The sequence below is a fragment of the Thunnus maccoyii genome, chromosome 7 (assembly GCF_910596095.1).
Source record: "Thunnus maccoyii chromosome 7, fThuMac1.1, whole genome shotgun sequence".
NCBI lineage: Eukaryota > Metazoa > Chordata > Actinopteri > Scombriformes > Scombridae > Thunnus > Thunnus maccoyii.
Window position 1 is genome coordinate 35,110,155 of NC_056539.1, and position 18,089 is coordinate 35,128,243.

General features: G+C 45.3%; 1 protein-coding gene across 4 annotated transcripts; it reads right to left on the bottom strand.

Moving 5' to 3' along the window:
• Positions 1 to 484: 484 nt before the first annotated feature.
• Positions 485 to 17,811, bottom strand: LOC121900668 (ELAV-like protein 1). 4 transcript variants are annotated; one of them, XM_042417141.1, is made up of 8 exons: positions 17,639 to 17,806; positions 11,436 to 11,498; positions 10,905 to 10,979; positions 10,614 to 10,782; positions 2,793 to 2,896; positions 2,136 to 2,289; positions 1,829 to 2,054; positions 485 to 1,524 (listed from the first exon to the last, which is right to left on the bottom strand). In XM_042417141.1, the coding sequence occupies exons 2-8, from the start codon at positions 11,469 to 11,471 to the stop codon at positions 1,206 to 1,208; spliced, it is 1,083 nt and encodes a 360-aa protein (XP_042273075.1). In that variant the 5' UTR covers positions 11,472 to 11,498; positions 17,639 to 17,806; the 3' UTR covers positions 485 to 1,205. The 4 variants fall into 4 exon arrangements, with proteins under 4 accessions (XP_042273075.1, XP_042273073.1, XP_042273072.1 ...); XM_042417139.1 differs by having other exon boundaries at positions 1,829 to 2,289; positions 17,625 to 17,811; XM_042417138.1 differs by having other exon boundaries at positions 1,829 to 2,289; positions 17,639 to 17,810.
• Positions 17,812 to 18,089: the final 278 nt, after the last annotated feature.

The following is an 18,089-nucleotide window of genomic DNA, read 5'->3' on the forward strand; positions in this document are numbered from 1 at the left end:
TTTATGATATTTATACGATATTTAAAAAAATATGTCTTGGCCCTCCTCAATTCCTGCAGGACTTTATATCGAACATTGTTAAATGCTCGTCTGTCTCGACTTAAACCAGATGTCAAAGCTGATCACTTTGCTCTACTTCCAATATTTTTAACAAAATTTTCCTTAATGTTATTTATTGTATCTGAACAACGAAGTCTCTAGATTTTCATCCATTTGTTTGAGTTCCTCCTAAAGATCATGTTTACTTCTTTGTTATTATGGTAAATAAGTTTCCTGGACATAAGGGTCATGTTATCATCTGACAGTCCAGTAATTCTCTCAGGTTTGTTACTAAAAATTACATCAGTTTGGGTTTTTGAGGAGGTTGTTGTCCTAGTAGAAGTATCTACTAGTATCATGATATCTGAGTTAAGACCACAGAGAGCTGCTGATGCACTGAAACATCAGCTGACTGTTCTTCAGAAAACACAAACAAACACGTCAGTTCAGCTTAAACAGATTTATTCTAACTTCGCTGTAAAGCTGCGACACAAAGTAAAACAGCACAGAGAGAAAATTACACATAAAATAACTTCACTTTTTGTTCAAACAGGAAATCAATTCAGACACTGGAGCCCCACCTCCTGCATGCTGATTGGCCCACAGTGCTACCAATCACTGTGATGCATCACAGGATTCTTTTTGCAAATATTGAAAGAAAAACATGTTTGAGACGAACTGATTGTTGGATTCTGCTACATGCAATCACTAAATCAATACGAACCTTTAAGAATTATTGATTTTATATATTTTCATTGTCTGTTTGACTTTAATATTTCCAAAATAAAACGATCCTACTCAAACTGAACACTTAATGATGTGACAGTGACCTTTGACCCTGACAGCTGACGGAACTGAGGTTATATAGTAACCGTCAGCTGACCTGTCAATCATCCTGCTGATCACAGGCTGCCATCTTGGATGGAAATTGCAAACATTCAGCCAAACAGCCTGAAACCAACTGGGCATGCTCAGAAAAACAGTAACGGACCGACATAAACACCTGCTGGAAACTGTCGAAAACTGCTGAAAAACTGTTGAAAACTGTTGAAAACTGCCAAAAAACGTCAAACTGACAACTTCCGCTGACGGTTGGTGGAAAAAAAAAGAAAAAAAAAAAAAAAAAGACTTATTTGTTCATTTCCCCCCTCCCTCGTTTCAACTCTCTACTTGTGTCCCTTGCTGGTCTTGAAGGACACCTGCAGGACTTTGTCCCCCAGGCGGTACCCGTTCAGGCTGTGAATCGCCATGGCAGCCTCCTCGTAGTTCGTCATGGTAACGAAGCCGAAGCCTTTGCACTTGTTGGTGTTGAAGTCTCGGATCACTTTCACGTTGACGACGGCGCCGAACGGCCCAAACATCTGCCAAAGAATGGCTTCGTCGGCGTCCTGGCCCAGATTGTAGATGAAGATGCACCAACCGGCGGACGAGCTCCCTGAGACTCCGCCCCCTCCGCCCATGTGGTCAACGCTCATTGGAGAGAATCTGGATGATGAAACAGGAAGTATGATTAAAAACAACACTAGTGTCATGATTCGCTGCTGAAACTCTGAGCTGTAATCTGATTACCTGCAACCTGACCGCCCTTCAGTCAGCTTTCAGTAATCAGATTACTGTCAGTAATCAGATTACTGTCAGTAATCAGATTACTGTGGTCTTAGACATGTAACCTGATTTCTAAAGGTTTTATGAGCGATCTGATTACTTCTTACGGACGATCACACGACAGCTGTGAAACGCTGCAGTTACAGTAAACAGGAAGTGGTCAGAGACGGACGGCGGCGCGTACCTGAACCTTTGGGCCTGGTGATGGACAGGTCCTCCAAAGCGCCGTGATTGGCCATGGTAGACCTGTGACATCATCTGAGAGTTCCTGGCCTGATTGGGATTGGCCGCAAACTTGACTGTGATTGGCTCAGAGCTGCCGGGAGGCGTGTGCCCGTTGAGGTGTTTGACGGCGTCTTCTGCCTCGGCCCTCTTGTCAAACCGGATGAAGGCCACGCCCCGGGACAGACCTGAACAGTCAATGAGGATGGTTAAAAGGGGAGGGGACAACGTGTGAGAATCGCAGGGCTGTGATTGGTCAGTGTGTTTACCGGAGGCCTGGTCCACCAGCACTCTGGAGTTGATGATGTGTCCGAAGCGAGCGAACATGTCCTCCAGGTCCTGCTGACTCAGCGTCCTCGGCAGCCCGCTGATGTACAGATTTGCATCTTTGATCATATCTGAGCTTGGCCGTGCAAACGACACCTGTGAGAGGACAGGAAGTGTTTCAGCTCACGATCACACAAACATACTGAACTCAAATTAACAGAAACAAACATCTCAATTTAAAACAAAAATACAGTTAAATTCAGTAAAAAAATCCAGAAATACTTTGAAGATTTCTTGAAATATTCAATGGAAAAAAATGTCTTAAAAACAACAGTTATCCAGATTTGTCACAAATAAAATAAACAAAAAGACAAAAAAAGCATCAAACAGGCTCATTGGGCAGTTTGTAAAAATAAATGCATCAATTTATGAAAATAAAGGTTCGGCAGACTGTCGCACTGAGCTGAACAAAGTCACAGATTCAGTGTGGACATGTGCCGAGTTAAAAAAAACAAACATGACAGCAGAATGAGAAAAATACCTGGATCCGTCAGACAGTTAGCAGGAGAGAGCGCCCCCTACTGCCCAGGGCTACTTGGAGAACATAACACATCTATCAGGTGAGACAGGAAAATCAAAGAGCACCTTTGGCACATTACCTTGATAGTTTTAGACTGTAGCCTCAGGCCATTGAGGGTACTGATAGCCCTCTCTGCATCATTAGGGTTAACAAAGTTAACAAAGCCGTAACCTAAACTGTGGCCTAGAGAAACACAAAGGAAAACAACAAAATAAAATAACAAAATAACTGTGTGTTACAGCCGCCACACATTCTGGAGATTCAAATACACATAAGTCACAAACTTAAAACAAACGTGAAGAAAACTCCAAGTTTTAGAAAAACATCAACACTGAATTCTTCTGAAAAAACCCAGAAAACTGTTTATTTAGACCCTGGATAATTCCTCAGAGTGAGACGTCCCTTCGCTTCAGTCGACTCTGTGACATTTAAAGGCCAGTTCAGATCAATGATTCACAACGATACCAAACGGTTTTAGAATTATTGCGAGCGTCCTGGGTGCGTCCGGTAAGATACGTCTTGTTCTTTTTCATTTACGTTAAGCTAATGTTGTGAGTTTAGTTAGCTAACAGACTAAACACCAGCCAAACAGCTGTAACATTTAATCTGCTAATAGTAATGTAGCTTGTGATTATAGCTAACTACTTCAGCTGATAATTATCATTAGTGGTTACACCATAACGGTGACCAATAAGTTGTAGCATTCATGGGAATAACGTTTGCCTACACTAACCTTAACGTTACCAGAACCTTTGACAAGCCATCACCATGAGCAGTTATATAATGTTAATGCTGAGTAGTTATTAACTTGCTTCTGTAAATCCATTTGTCAGGTATGAGTAGTGTAATGAATGAAACTGGTGTTGAAGGACAGTGGACATAAGTTAGTTCTCTACTCTGTATGTTTCTGTTATTATTAGGGCTGCAGTCTGCTGGTCAACTGGTCCATTAATCGATATGTTCTCGTCCGACCAGATTCTCACTGGTCGAATAATCGTCGTGTTACTTTCATGAGGAGAAAAGTGCTGCAAGAGCAGCTTTCCAGGATTAATCCATTATTTCCTGCAACGGGAGTAACAGGCTAACAAATTACTTGTGTATTCAAAACACCCCCGTTGTTTTCAGAACTTTGAACTCGCCCAACCTGATGGATCTGGGTCCTGCTGGGTCTAACTGTGTTTCTGTTATAATGATAACGAGAGCCCCCGCCAGGCCAAAAAATAATTTTTAATGCCAAAAATAACGCCAAATATCCATTCATTGGGAAATCAATAGCGTTTGGGAGTCTCTGTGCAGTCATCCTCTGTGTCGTTGCCTAGGAAACTATCGGTAGCGTAACTCCGTAAAGGAATAGGAATTGCGTAGTACGTTTGTGTAGCGAGCGGGAAAGAGCGAGCGGCAGGAAAGTGACGATGGATGTGAGCAGAGCAGAGGAAAAAGTTAGCAGGAAGTTGTCAGTCTGGCAGTAAATGTACAGTACAGACGACAGTGTGTCAGTTAATAAATGCTAAAAAGTCACGTCTGTTGTTTCTCCAACTGCGGAGAGGGTTAGCTCCAAAGTTAGCAACAATGGGTTAGCATAACCTGATGACGCTAAACAGAGGAATAGAGAACGGAGAAATGTGTGACTGCTGGGTTCACTGCACACTCTGTCCCGTTACGTCAACCCCCCCCCCCACGACTAATTGATTAGTTGAAGATTATGTACGATTTCAGTGGACCAACATTTTCTTTGGTTGACTACAGCCCTGGTTATTACACTGTGATAACTGTAATACACTGAAAGGCTATGTGGCGACATGCAGGAAGTTGAGTTGTCCGCGGTCTCCGGCGGCAGGTGGATGTGTGTCAGGAAGACACGGCAGCTGTTTGACAGTATGTCAACAGCGTTTTCACCACCCTGTGTGTCCTTGACAGCCTGTACTTGTAGCTGTTAGAGATTTTTCCAGGGGAAGCGTATCAGCACGTATTCTTTCAGTGGGAACGCCTCATCCACAACTACGGCGTATCCTACATCATCATACGGTAATCTGTAGCTGCTGTCAACCAGGGCCATCAGCACAGTGGAGAAGCTGTGCTTGTAGTTTAGTATGTTGAGCCAGAGGAGGGTGAAGGTATGATGGTGTGTGTCCATCCAAAGCTCCAAGGCATTATGGGAATTGCCACTGCTCCTGGAATCCCTTCAACACTTTTTCCACTCATCTGACTGTTGGGGCACTGAAAAATAGAGAGTCCAAATGAAATGATAGGGAATATGCATTAATTATGTTTGTTGTTTACAAGATGATGAAGCAGAGAAGGAGAATGAGGAGCCAGAGGAGGAGCCAGAGGAGGAGCAGGAGGTGGAGGAGTGAAGGGGACGGAGTGGGAAGCAGCACCCAGTTTAATGTCATTCCAGCCAAGAAGAAACAGAAGAGTGAAATGGAAAAGCAGGAAGATGAGGTCCTCAGTGCAGTAGGCACAAAAACCACAAGATCGAATTATTCTGTAAAATCTTTGAGCAGAAGATAAATCAGATCCATGAGAACATTGAGTTCGAGCTCCAGCTAGAGGAAGCTACCAGACTACAAGGAGAGTCCAAAACTTCAATAAATAAATAGAAATAAATGAACATAAAATATAATGAATACATTTAAAATGGACAGAACTTGCCTTTAAGTGGTCATCTTTTAGCGCTCTGTAGATTCGGGACGGTGTCAGCAACAGTGGAGAGACTGATGCGGATCAGGTAGCCAAGACTCTTAAAACTGTCACACAGAAAAGGGTAAATCTTCATGACTGGCCTCCACATATGAGCCAACAGATAATCCTTTGTGTTGTTATATCTGGAGCTCGCTTTACTCAACTTTTAGGTCTTTGAGTTATTTGAGTTTAAGTATCTGACTACAGGCCAACATGACAATGTTTCTCACCTGTTGCCGAGAGGCGGAGCGTTAACATCAGTCTCTCCAGATGAAGAGGAGTCCCTGAAGTTGGTGTTAATGGCCTCAAAGACTCCTCCAGACAACGAGATTGCTCAGGAAATAGGCGAACGACCGACTCTTTACATCGTAGGAACTGTCTCCAGATCCTTGGTTTCCGAGCATTTCTTGACAAGTGTTACTGCGAACACTGCTAGCAAGTCACTGCCTCTGTCATCCATGTCTTACAGAAGTAGTGGGGTATGTCGATGCATTGTTGCTATGGAAACGGTTTCATTGCTTTGATGTGAACGGCCCAGATGTCGGATTGTTGCTGTGAATCATTGATCTGAACAGGCCTTAAAATAACCAATCACAGAGCGCCGCAGCAGAGTTTGAGGTCTGATACACCTGTTGGCCACATGGTGTCGCTCTAAACACGAGGACGGAATATAAACATTTCTGACAGGAGTGCTCACTCTGAGCAAACATTCAGAGCTGAAACTGAAACATCCGACAGCTTTCTGGTCTCGTTCAGAACTACAAGTCTCCATCTTCATACATTCATTATTACAGATTTACTGAAAAATAAAATAAAACAGGTGAAAACAGCATTTCAAACATTTGTACATCCTTATTAAACTCAGTTAAATATAAAACTCAAACAGTTGGTCTGGGGCTGGGCGTCTCGCTCCCTTTAAAGGACATGTTCACTGTTTTTCACATCTTAAAACAACAAACACTCAAACTGGTTCTTCTGTTCAGACTGAACATTAAAGGTGACCTGCAGGTGTTTGAACCTCAGCAGGTGTTTCCAGGTGTTTCCAGGTGTTCTCCGTGTAAAGAGGGAGCTGATGATGTCACAGCATCGGTTGGGGCTGAACACTAATAAAATTTGGGGTTTTGGAGTTAGAAAGAAGTGAGACCTCCTCATGTCTGCTGGAGGTTAGCATTAGCCGCTACTAGCATCACACACCACAATCTCTCCAGGTGCATTGTGGGTAATATAGGCTGTGTCCTGAATCACTCCTCCCTCTATAACAGACACTAAACCGTTTACTCAACAGGAGCAAATCCAGATTTCCGACACCAACTCGTCGTCACCATCAGCTGTAGAGTCGTGCAACGGTAGTTTTCACATCTTTAAAATGTGGAGCATTGCATTGTGGGACTTATAGCAGAAAGTAGTGAACGTGGACACTACTTGTTTTGTTATATAGTACAAAGAGTGATTTCAGACACAGCTAATATCTGTGGTTCTATTTTAAAGTCTGATGTCGTCACAGGAGAGAAACTTTGATGTTAAGTCTGAACAGAAACACCTGTTCAGTGTTCACTAGGGATGTCAATCATTAATCAGTTATTGATTAATTGTGTTAATGGTTGAATCGATTAAAAGGCTGAAGACGAGGGACGTGCAGTGTAACTCTACTGCAGATTTACTGTTTTATATTTGTTCAATGATGTTACAAGTTATTTACTGTTGAAGGCTGCAGCGATTCTAATTAAGCAAAAACGATGTCCAACATATCTGATCTAATATCTAATAAACTGGACGCTGTGCAGCTGTTAGCTATTTAATACTTTTTGTTGATTTTGTTGTCCAATCGTTGAACGGCGACAGACAGGAGCTCCTTATTTTAAATGAAGTCATTATTTTGTGTTATTTAATGTATATTTCAAGTAACTTGGTGTAAACTTAGTCTGTTCTTTAAATTCCTAAAGTATTCTGAGTTTGCATCAAACATTGGTCACGTCCATAACTCAAATAACTAATGATTAATCAATAACCAAATGTTAATGCAGCCCACTATTGATTAAGTAAATGGTTAAAAATTTGCATCCCTAGTGTTCACCTGAGTTACCCGTCCTTTAATATCTGTTAACAGGCTGTAGACCAATCAGCAGGGAGGATTTATAATCGTCTACGTGATGAAATGTTTCTGATTCGTCAATTAATCCAAAAAGAGACTAATTTTATCTGTAAACAGTTTCAGCTGACTTTGCAGAATAATAATAATGAATGATATTTAAAGTGATTGGTCCACATCGCCCAGCCCCGACATGCAATACCTGTATAACACTTCCACAGACTGATGTCATTAAACCTGGTGTAAAAAATACAAACATGTCACAACAGCAGTGCAGAAAACAAAAAGATTCAAATGTTCCACATTAATAAAATAACTAAAATCACAGAATTGTCCTTTAAAAACAAAAACAAAAGCACCAGACTGCATTTAAAAAAACAAAATACAAATGGAAACCAAAAACCAGCTGACCAGAAAACACCTGAAACATTTAAAAAAAAACAAAAAAAAAAACAAAACAAAAAAAAAAACAGCTGCTGAGAGAAAGTACACAGAAAATACTGCTGATAATACAACTGGTACTACAGACAGTACTGCTATTAATACAACTGGTACTACAGACAGTACTGCTATTAATACAACTACTGCAGCTGGGATTACTACTACTGGAAAGTAAGTTCAGTTGTCATGATATACTACAGGTGTGTACTCAGTACCTTTCACTTGCAGTATTAATATACTGTATCAGGAGCTTTGTAGTAGTTCTGGTCATACACCTCAGTAGTACTGTAGTATTTGTACTAACAACCCTTAGAAGCTTTACCACTAACCTGACACGGTAGTACTACAATACTGCTGCTTATAACCTCATTATCTGTGACTCTACAGGTACAGGTGAGAGGGAAGTGACTCTACAGGTACAGGTGAGAGGGAGGGAGTGACTCTACAGGTACAGGTGAGAGGGAGGGAGTGACTCTACAGGTACAGGTGAGAGGGAGGGAGTGACTCTACAGGTACAGGTGAGCGGGAAGTGACTCTACAGGTACAGGTGAGTGGGAAGTGACTCTACAGGTACAGGTGAGAGGGAAGTGACTCTACAGGTACAGGTGAGAGGGAAGTGACTCTACAGGTACAGGTGAGAGGGAAATGACTCTACAGGTACAGGTGAGAGGGAAGTGACTCTACAGGTACAGGTGAGAGGGAGGGAGTGACTCTACAGGTACAGGTGAGCGGGAGGGAGTGACTCTACAGGTACAGGTGAGAGGGAAGTGACTCTACAGGTACAGGTGAGAGGGAGGGAGTGACTCTACAGGTACAGGTGAGAGGGAGGGAGTGACTCTACAGGTACAGGTGAGAGGGAAGTGACTCTACAGGTACAGGTGAAAGGGAGGAAGTGACTCTACAGGTACAGGTGAGAAGGAAGTGACTCTACAGGTACAGGTGAGAGGGAGGGAGTGACTCTACAGGTACAGGTGAGCGGGAAGTGACTCTACAGGTACAGGTGAGCAGGGAGTGACTCTACAGGTACAGGTGAGCAGGGAGTGACTCTACAGGTACAGGTGAGCAGGAAGTGACTCTACAGGTACAGGTGAGCAGGAAGTGACTCTACAGGTACAGGTGAGAGGGAAGTGACTCTACAGGTACAGGTGAGAGGGAGGGAGTGACTCTACAGGTACAGGTGAGCGGGAAGTGACTCTACAGGTACAGGTGAGCGGGAAGTGACTCTACAGGTACAGGTGAGAGGGAAGTGACTCTACAGGTACAGGTGAGCGGGAAGTGACTCTACAGGTACAGGTGAGCGGGAAGTGACTCTACAGGTACAGGTGAGCGGGAAGTGACTCTACAGGTACAGGTGAGCGGGAGGGAGTGACTCTACAGGTACAGGTGAGCGGGAGGGAGTGACTCTACAGGTACAGGTGAGCGGGAAGTGACTCTACAGGTACAGGTGAGCAGGGAGTGACTCTACAGGTACAGGTGAGCAGGAAGTGACTCTACAGGTACAGGTGAGCAGGAAGTGACTCTACAGGTACAGGTGAGCGGGAGGGAGTGACTCTACAGGTACAGGTGAGCGGGAAGTGACTCTACAGGTACAGGTGAGAGGGAAGTGACTCTACAGGTACAGGTGAGCGGGAGGGAGTGACTCTACAGGTACAGGTGAGCGGGAGGGAGTGACTCTACAGGTACAGGTGAGAGGGAAGTGACTCTACAGGTACAGGTGAGAGGGAGGGAGTGACTCTACAGGTACAGGTGAGAGGGAGGGAGTGATTCTACAGGTACAGGTGAGAGGGAAGTGACTCTACAGGTACAGGTGAGAGGGAGGGAGTGACTCTACAGGTACAGGTGAGAGGGAAGGAGTGATTCTACAGGTACAGGTGAGAGGGAAGTGACTCTACAGGTACAGGTGAGAGAGAGGGAGTGACTCTACAGGTACAGGTGAGAGGGAAGTGACTCTACAGGTACAGGTGAGCGGGAAGTGACTCTACAGGTACAGGTGAGAGGGAAGTGACTCTACAGGTACAGGTGAGCGGGAAGTGACTCTACAGGTACAGGTGAGAGGGAAGTGACTCTACAGGTACAGGTGAGAGGGAGGGAGTGATTCTACAGGTACAGGTGAGAGGGAAGTGACTCTACAGGTACAGGTGAGAGGGAGGGAGTGATTCTACAGGTACAGGTGAGAGGGAAGTGACTCTACAGGTACAGGTGAGAGAGAGGGAGTGACTCTACAGGTACAGGTGAGAGGGAAGTGACTCTACAGGTACAGGTGAGCGGGAAGTGACTCTACAGGTACAGGTGAGAGGGAAGTGACTCTACAGGTACAGGTGAGCGGGAAGTGACTCTACAGGTACAGGTGAGAGGGAAGTGACTCTACAGGTACAGGTGAGAGGGAAGTGACTCTACAGGTACAGGTGAGAGGGAGGGAGTGATTCTACAGGTACAGGTGAGAGGGAAGTGACTCTACAGGTACAGGTGAGAGGGAGGGAGTGACTCTACAGGTACAGGTGAGCAGATGATGACTATCTTCCCTCTTGTTTCTCTGAGTCATGACATCACTGTGACATCACATCTACCTGTAGTGGTTTTACTTTGATGGACTAGAACAGGTCTCAGTAAATAAAGGCTCCGTCTCACTGTGGGGTTACAGCACCTGCAGCGTTCAGGTGTAGTGTAGCAGTACTGTGGGGGAGTTACCTGCCACTTTGTCCCGGATGAGCTTGGCGGACTCGACGTCGCCGACGCTGCTGAACAGGCTGCGCAGCTCATCCTGGCTCATGCTCTGCGGCAGGTAGTTCACGATCAGGTTGGTTCTGGCGTCCTCGTCCTCCATCATCTGCTCGCTGTAGCCGTTATCGTACAGCTCCTGCAATCACACGCACTCACCTTTATGACATCACCCTCAACACACCTGCAGCTCCCACAATGCATTTCAACAAATATGAAATATACACAGAGAGCTTCAGCCCATCAGATGGTAGTGCTCACCTTTCCAGTGGAGGCTCCTTTGGCAGCGTGCTGACCGTCTCTGACATCACTCTGAGACGCCTGAACCTCACACACCTGAAACCACACACACACACACACGTTACATACAACACACACACACGTTACATACAACACACACACGTTAAATACAACACACACACACGTTACATACAACACACACACACGTTACATACAACACACACACGTTACATACAACACACACACACGTTACATACAACACACACACACGTTACATACAACACACACGTTACATACAACACACAGAAACACACACGTTACATACAACACACACACGTTACATACAACACACACGTTACATACAACACACACGTTACATACAACACACACACGTTACATACAACACACACACACACGTTACATACAACACACACACACACGTTACATACAACACACACACACACGTTACATACAACACACACGTTACATACAACACACACGCGTGTTACGTAGAACATCCTCACAGGTGCAGGTTGGTTCTGATCGACTCACCTTCAGGTACCTGATGTGACCTCGTCTGAGCGCCATGGATACGAGTCAGCTGGTTTACTGCGTCTGAAATAAAATCACAGCTGACCGTTAACGATTGATCGGTGATCAGATATTCAGCAGATCAGCTTCGTTGGCGATGAGTCTGAGTCAGAATCAATCACGGCTCGGAGCAGCCGGTTAGATTTGATCCCGACTCGCTCTGATGTCATCACGTAACAACGATGACCTCAGACCATGATTGGACACACCTGCTGTCACCTGATCAAACAGCTGATTGGTGTTTGATCAATAACATGGCGTGATGAGTTTGTTGTGCTCTTATTGCAGTAAAGTTGCAGGAAATGGAGGAAAACAACACAACTTTCTAAACCTTCTGCCAATGAAGAGTCAGTTAATCACTTCCTGCATCTGAAGTTACCACGACGACCAAAGTTACCACGACGACCAAAGTTACCACGACATGAAACGCAAACATTGGTCTGAATCAAAAGCAGCTGCTGATTTAGCAAAACTGAAGATCTTGCAAATATTGCTGAGATTTCTTTAATTTATGTTAATTATTGTGATTTCAGATGTGTTGATGAACTTTTATCAGAAAACATTAAATAACCAAATATTACAGAGACAATATGATCATTTCATTATTTAATTTGTGTTATAAACTGAAACAAAGTGTTGGGAACAAGCGAGACGTCACGTCTGTTTCTGTTCTCAGTATTTTAACTATTGATTGATGTTTTACTTCATTTCTTTGTTTGCACATTAAAAATTACATTTTTATACAATATTTAAAGATGTACACAAAGACACACATATAAACACACTTTCATCTGCATTTACTCAGTAACACATTAAAGTAGATGAACTTTAGTGCAGGAAGGTTTATGTTCTGCCTGCTGCAGCGCTTCACTTTCTGTGTAAAATAATTGAATAATATTGGAGATTACAAAATAAAAGGTCATTTTAACAAGCTGTTTATCAAACTATTGTTAGTGACTGAGTGGGTTGATTTGATCATTTTATTGAATCTGATCACATGACTGTGTGATTCAGAAAGTGGCTATTGATCACTTTTTCAAGACATTTCATAACAAGAGAAGTCAGAGCAATAATCATTTAGAACAAGACGGATCAGCGGTTTTAGGTGGGATGTCGGGTCCAGGATCCTGCTGCAGAGCAGAGTTCATGTGATCAGTTAAAGTCTTTATTCAGACAGTAGCTGTCACATGACCTCTGGACAACAACAGCACAATCACGTTCAGACATTTTCCTGAGTTGCCCTTTAACACATGTAGCACCCAGCAGGATAACCTCTGGATAACCTCTGGATGACCTCTGGATGACCTCTGGATGACCTCTGGATAACCTCTGGATAACCTCTGGATAACCTCTGGGTCGCAGTGCAGGTGTGAAAAGAGCTTATTTAAGTGTCCTGCTTAGTTTTGCTCTCATCATATCTCTCCTACAACAGGACACACGTCTCTCTCTGCTGCAACAAGACACACGTCTCTCTCTATTGCAACAAGACACACGTCTCTCTATTGCAACAGGACACACGTCTCTCTCTACTGCAACAGGACACACGTCTCTCTCTACTGCAACAAGACACACGTCTCTCTCTGCTGCAACAGGACACACGTCTCTCTCTATTGCAACAAGACACACGTCTCTCTATTGCAACAGGACACACGTCTCTCTCTACTGCAACAAGACACACGTCTCTCTACTGCAACAAGACACACGTCTCTCTATTGCAACAGGACACACGTCTCTCTCTATTGCAACAAGACACACGTCTCTCTCTACTGCAACAGGACACACGTCTCTCTCTACTGCAACAGGACACACGTCTCTCTCTACTGCAACAGGACACACGTCTCTCTCTATTGCAACAAGACACACGTCTCTCTCTACTGCAACAGGACACACGTCTCTCTCTACTGCAACAGGACACACGTCTCTCTCTACTGCAACAGGACACACGTCTCTCTCTATTGCAACAGGACACACGTCTCTCTCTATTGCAACAAGACACACGTCTCTCTCTATTGCAACAGGACACGTGTCTCTCTATTGCAACAAGACACACGTCTCTCTATTGCAACAGGACACACGTCTCTCTCTACTGCAACAGGACACACATCTCTCTCTGCTGCAACAGGACACACGTCTCTCTCTATTGCAACAGGACACACGTCTCTCTCTGCTGCAACAGGACACACGTCTCTACTGCAACAGGACACACGTCTCTCTCTATTGCAACAGGACACACGTCTCTCTCTATTGCAACAGGACACACGTCTCTCTCTATTGCAACAGGACACACGTCTCTCTCTATTGCAACAGGACACACGTCTCTCTCTACTGCAACAGGACACACGTGTCTCTCTACTGCAACAGGACACACGTCTCTCTCTACTGCAACAGGACACACGTCTCTCTCTATTGCAACAGGACACACGTCTCTCTCTATTGCAACAGGACACATGTCTCTGCTGCAACAGGACACATGTGTCTCTCTATTGCAACAGGACACATGTGTCTCTCTATTGCAACAGGACACTCGTGTCTCTCTATTGCAACAGGACACTCGTGTCTCTCTATTGCAACAGGACACTTGTGTCTCTCTATTGCAACAGGACACTCGTGTCTCTCTATTGCAACAGGACACACGTCTCTCTCTACTGCAACAAGACACACGTCTCTCTCTACTGCAACAAGACACACGTCTCTCTCTATTGCAACAGGACACACGTCTCTCTCTACTGCAACAAGACACACGTCTCTCTCTACTGCAACAGGACACACGTGTCTCTCTACTGCAACAGGACACACGTGTCTCTATTGCAACAAGACACACGTGTCTCTACTGCAACAGGACACACGTGTCTCTCTGCTGCAACAGGACACATGTCTCTCTCTGCTGCAACAGGACACACGTCTCTCTCTATTGCAACAGGACACACGTCTCTCTCTATTGCAACAGGACACACGTGTCTCTCTACTGCAACAGGACACACGTGTCTCTCTACTGCAACAGGACACACGTGTCTCTCTACTGCAACAGGACACACGTGTCTCTCTCTATTGCAACAGGACACATGTCTCTCTCTCTCTCTGCTGCAACAGGACACACGTCTCTACTGCAACAGGACACAGTGTCTCTCTCTCTCTGCTGCAACAGGACACACGTCTCTACTGCAACAGGACACAGTGTCTCTCTCTCTCTGCTGCAACAGGACACAGTGTCTCTCTACTGCAACAGGACACACGTGTCTCTCTGCTGCAACAGGACACACGTCTCTACTGCAACAGGACACACGTGTCTCTCTGCTGCAACAGGACACATGTCTCTCTCTCTCTCTGCTGCAACAGGACACACGTCTCTACTGCAACAGGACACACGTCTCTACTGCAACAGGACACACGTGTCTCTCTGCTGCAACAGGACACATGTCTCTCTCTCTCTCTGCTGCAACAGGACACACGTCTCTCTCTACTGCAACAGGACACACGTGTCTCTCTGCTGCAACAGGACACACGTGTCTCTCTGCTGCAACAGGACACACGTGTCTCTCTGCTGCAACAGGACACACGTGTCTCTCTGCTGCAACAGGACACACGTCTCTCTCTATTGCAACAGGACACACGTGTCTCTCTGCTGCAACAGGACACATGTCTCTCTCTCTCTCTGCTGCAACAGGACACAGTGTCTCTCTATTGCAACAGGACACACGTGTCTCTCTACTGCAACAGGACACACGTGTCTCTCTACTGCAACAGGACACACGTCTCTCTCTATTGCAACAGGACACACGTGTCTCTCTACTGCAACAGGACACACGTCTCTCTCTACTGCAACAGGACACATGTCTCTCTCTCTCTCTGCTGCAACAGGACACATGTCTCTCTCTCTCTCTGCTGCAACAGGACACACGTGTCTCTCTACTGCAACAAGACACACGTGTCTCTCTACTGCAACAGGACACACGTCTCTCTCTACTGCAACAGGACACATGTCTCTCTCTCTCTCTGCTGCAACAGGACACACGTGTCTCTCTACTGCAACAAGACACACGTGTCTCTCTACTGCAACAGGACACACGTCTCTCTCTCTCTGCTGCAACAGGACACAGTGTCTCTCTCTCTCTCTGCTGCAACAGGACACACGTGTCTCTCTGCTGCAACAGGACACACGTGTCTCTCTCTCTCTGCTGCAACAGGACACATGTCTCTCTCTCTCTGCTGCAACAGGACACATGTCTCTCTCTACTGCAACAGGACACATGTCTCTCTGCTGCAACAGGACACACGTCTCTCTCTACTGCAACAGGACACACGTCTCTCTCTACTGCAACAGGACACATGTCTCTCTGCTGCAACAGGACACATGTCTCTCTCTCTCTGCTGCAACAGGACACATGTCTCTCTCTACTGCAACAGGACACACGTGTCTCTCTGCTGCAACAGGACACACGTCTCTCTCTATTGCAACAGGACACACGTGTCTCTCTGCTGCAACAGGACACATGTCTCTCTCTCTCTCTGCTGCAACAGGACACAGTGTCTCTCTACTGCAACAGGACACACGTCTCTCTCTCTCTCTGCTGCAACAGGACACAGTGTCTCTCTACTGCAACAGGACACATGTCTCTCTCTCTCTCTCTCTGCTGCAACAGGACACAGTGTCTCTCTACTGCAACAGGACACATGTCTCTCTCTCTCTCTGCTGCAACAGGACACAGTGTCTCTCTACTGCAACAGGACACATGTCTCTCTCTCTCTCTGCTGCAACAGGACACACGTGTCTCTCTACTGCAACAGGACACACGTCTCTCTCTATTGCAACAGGACACACGTGTCTCTCTACTGCAACAGGACACACGTCTCTCTCTACTGCAACAGGACACATGTCTCTCTCTCTCTCTGCTGCAACAGGACACATGTCTCTCTCTCTCTCTGCTGCAACAGGACACACGTGTCTCTCTACTGCAACAAGACACACGTGTCTCTCTACTGCAACAGGACACACGTCTCTCTCTCTCTGCTGCAACAGGACACAGTGTCTCTCTACTGCAACAGGACACATGTCTCTCTGTCTCTGCTGCAACAGGACACAGTGTCTCTCTCTCTCTCTGCTGCAACAGGACACACGTGTCTCTCTGCTGCAACAGGACACACGTGTCTCTCTCTCTCTGCTGCAACAGGACACATGTCTCTCTCTCTCTGCTGCAACAGGACACAGTGTCTCTCTACTGCAACAGGACACATGTCTCTCTGTCTCTGCTGCAACAGGACACATGTCTGTCTCTCTCTGCTGCAACAGGACAAATGTCTGTCTCTCTCTGCTGCAACAGGACACATGTCTCTCTCTCTCTGCTGCAACAGGACACATGTCTCTCTCTCTCTGCTGCAACAGGACAAATGTCTCTCTCTCTCTGCTGCAACAGGACACACGTGTCTCTCTACTGCAACAGGACACATGTCTCTCTCTCTCTGCTGCAACAGGACACATGTCTCTCTCTCTCTGCTGCAACAGGACACACGTGTCTCTGCTGCAGATGGACACGTCTGCAGCCACTTTGACAGAGTATGTAGCGATCAGTAGGGCCTCTGTGTTCATCAGAAAACTCTTTTGAGCCTCGCTCTTATTCCACCTCGCCGTCCACGCTTTCTGTTGCCTGTAGTGCGACTTTAACTTGTCGAGTAAAGCTCCTGATGTTCTGACTCAGCAGCAGGTTCAGTATTAAGACAAACTGTCCCGTTGCTACCAAAGTATGTCGGAAAATTAAGCAGGAAAGAGACTTAACAAGTGACATTTCCGATCATGTTGCACGCATGCACGCCGTCACCTGATGCCTCTGCGTCAGATAGCTCACTCATTAAAAAATATTACCTCAAAGCGTCTAAACGATCTCAAACACGACGTTTACCAACATAAAAAGTTAGCACCGTTAGCCATTAGCCTAATTAGCCGGCCATGTGAAACAGAACAAACCCGGATCCTGCGGACAGCCCGCGTGAGACTGGACAGGTGAGCGCTGCTCAGTGCTGATTGGTCTCATATTACGAATGAAGTGGTGAAACTAAGCTAATGAACAGCTAGCGTTAGCCGCGTGTTAGCACCGCACATACTGACGGCTAACGGCGGAAGCTAACCGCTAACAGACTGAACGTCAGACTTCTCACCTTTAACTTCTCACCTGTAACGTGATGAACGGCTCACCGGGCGGATGTTTGGCTGATGCTAAGCTAACAAACCGGTTTAATAAACCGCAGATTAGCTATTAGCTGTTTGCTGCTCTCTGCTCCACACAAAGGAAACAAACTCACGCTGAGCGAAATACCGCGTTGCAGCTTTTCTTCTTCTCTTGGTTTATTAGCGGCTTAGAGGAGCTTTACCGCCACCTGCCGGATGGAGTCACCCAGTGCAACAAAATAAAACAAATAAATGTTTCTTAAAATGACATGATTTTCTCCAGCAGATCATTATTATTATTATCATTATTATTATTATTATTATTGATGTTGTTGTTGTTGTTGTTGTTGTTGTTTTGTTGTTGCTGTTATTTTTTTTTTATTTACTGTATTATGTTTTATGTATGTATGTATTTATTTTATTATGTTTTATTAATTATGTTAGTGGGATCCACT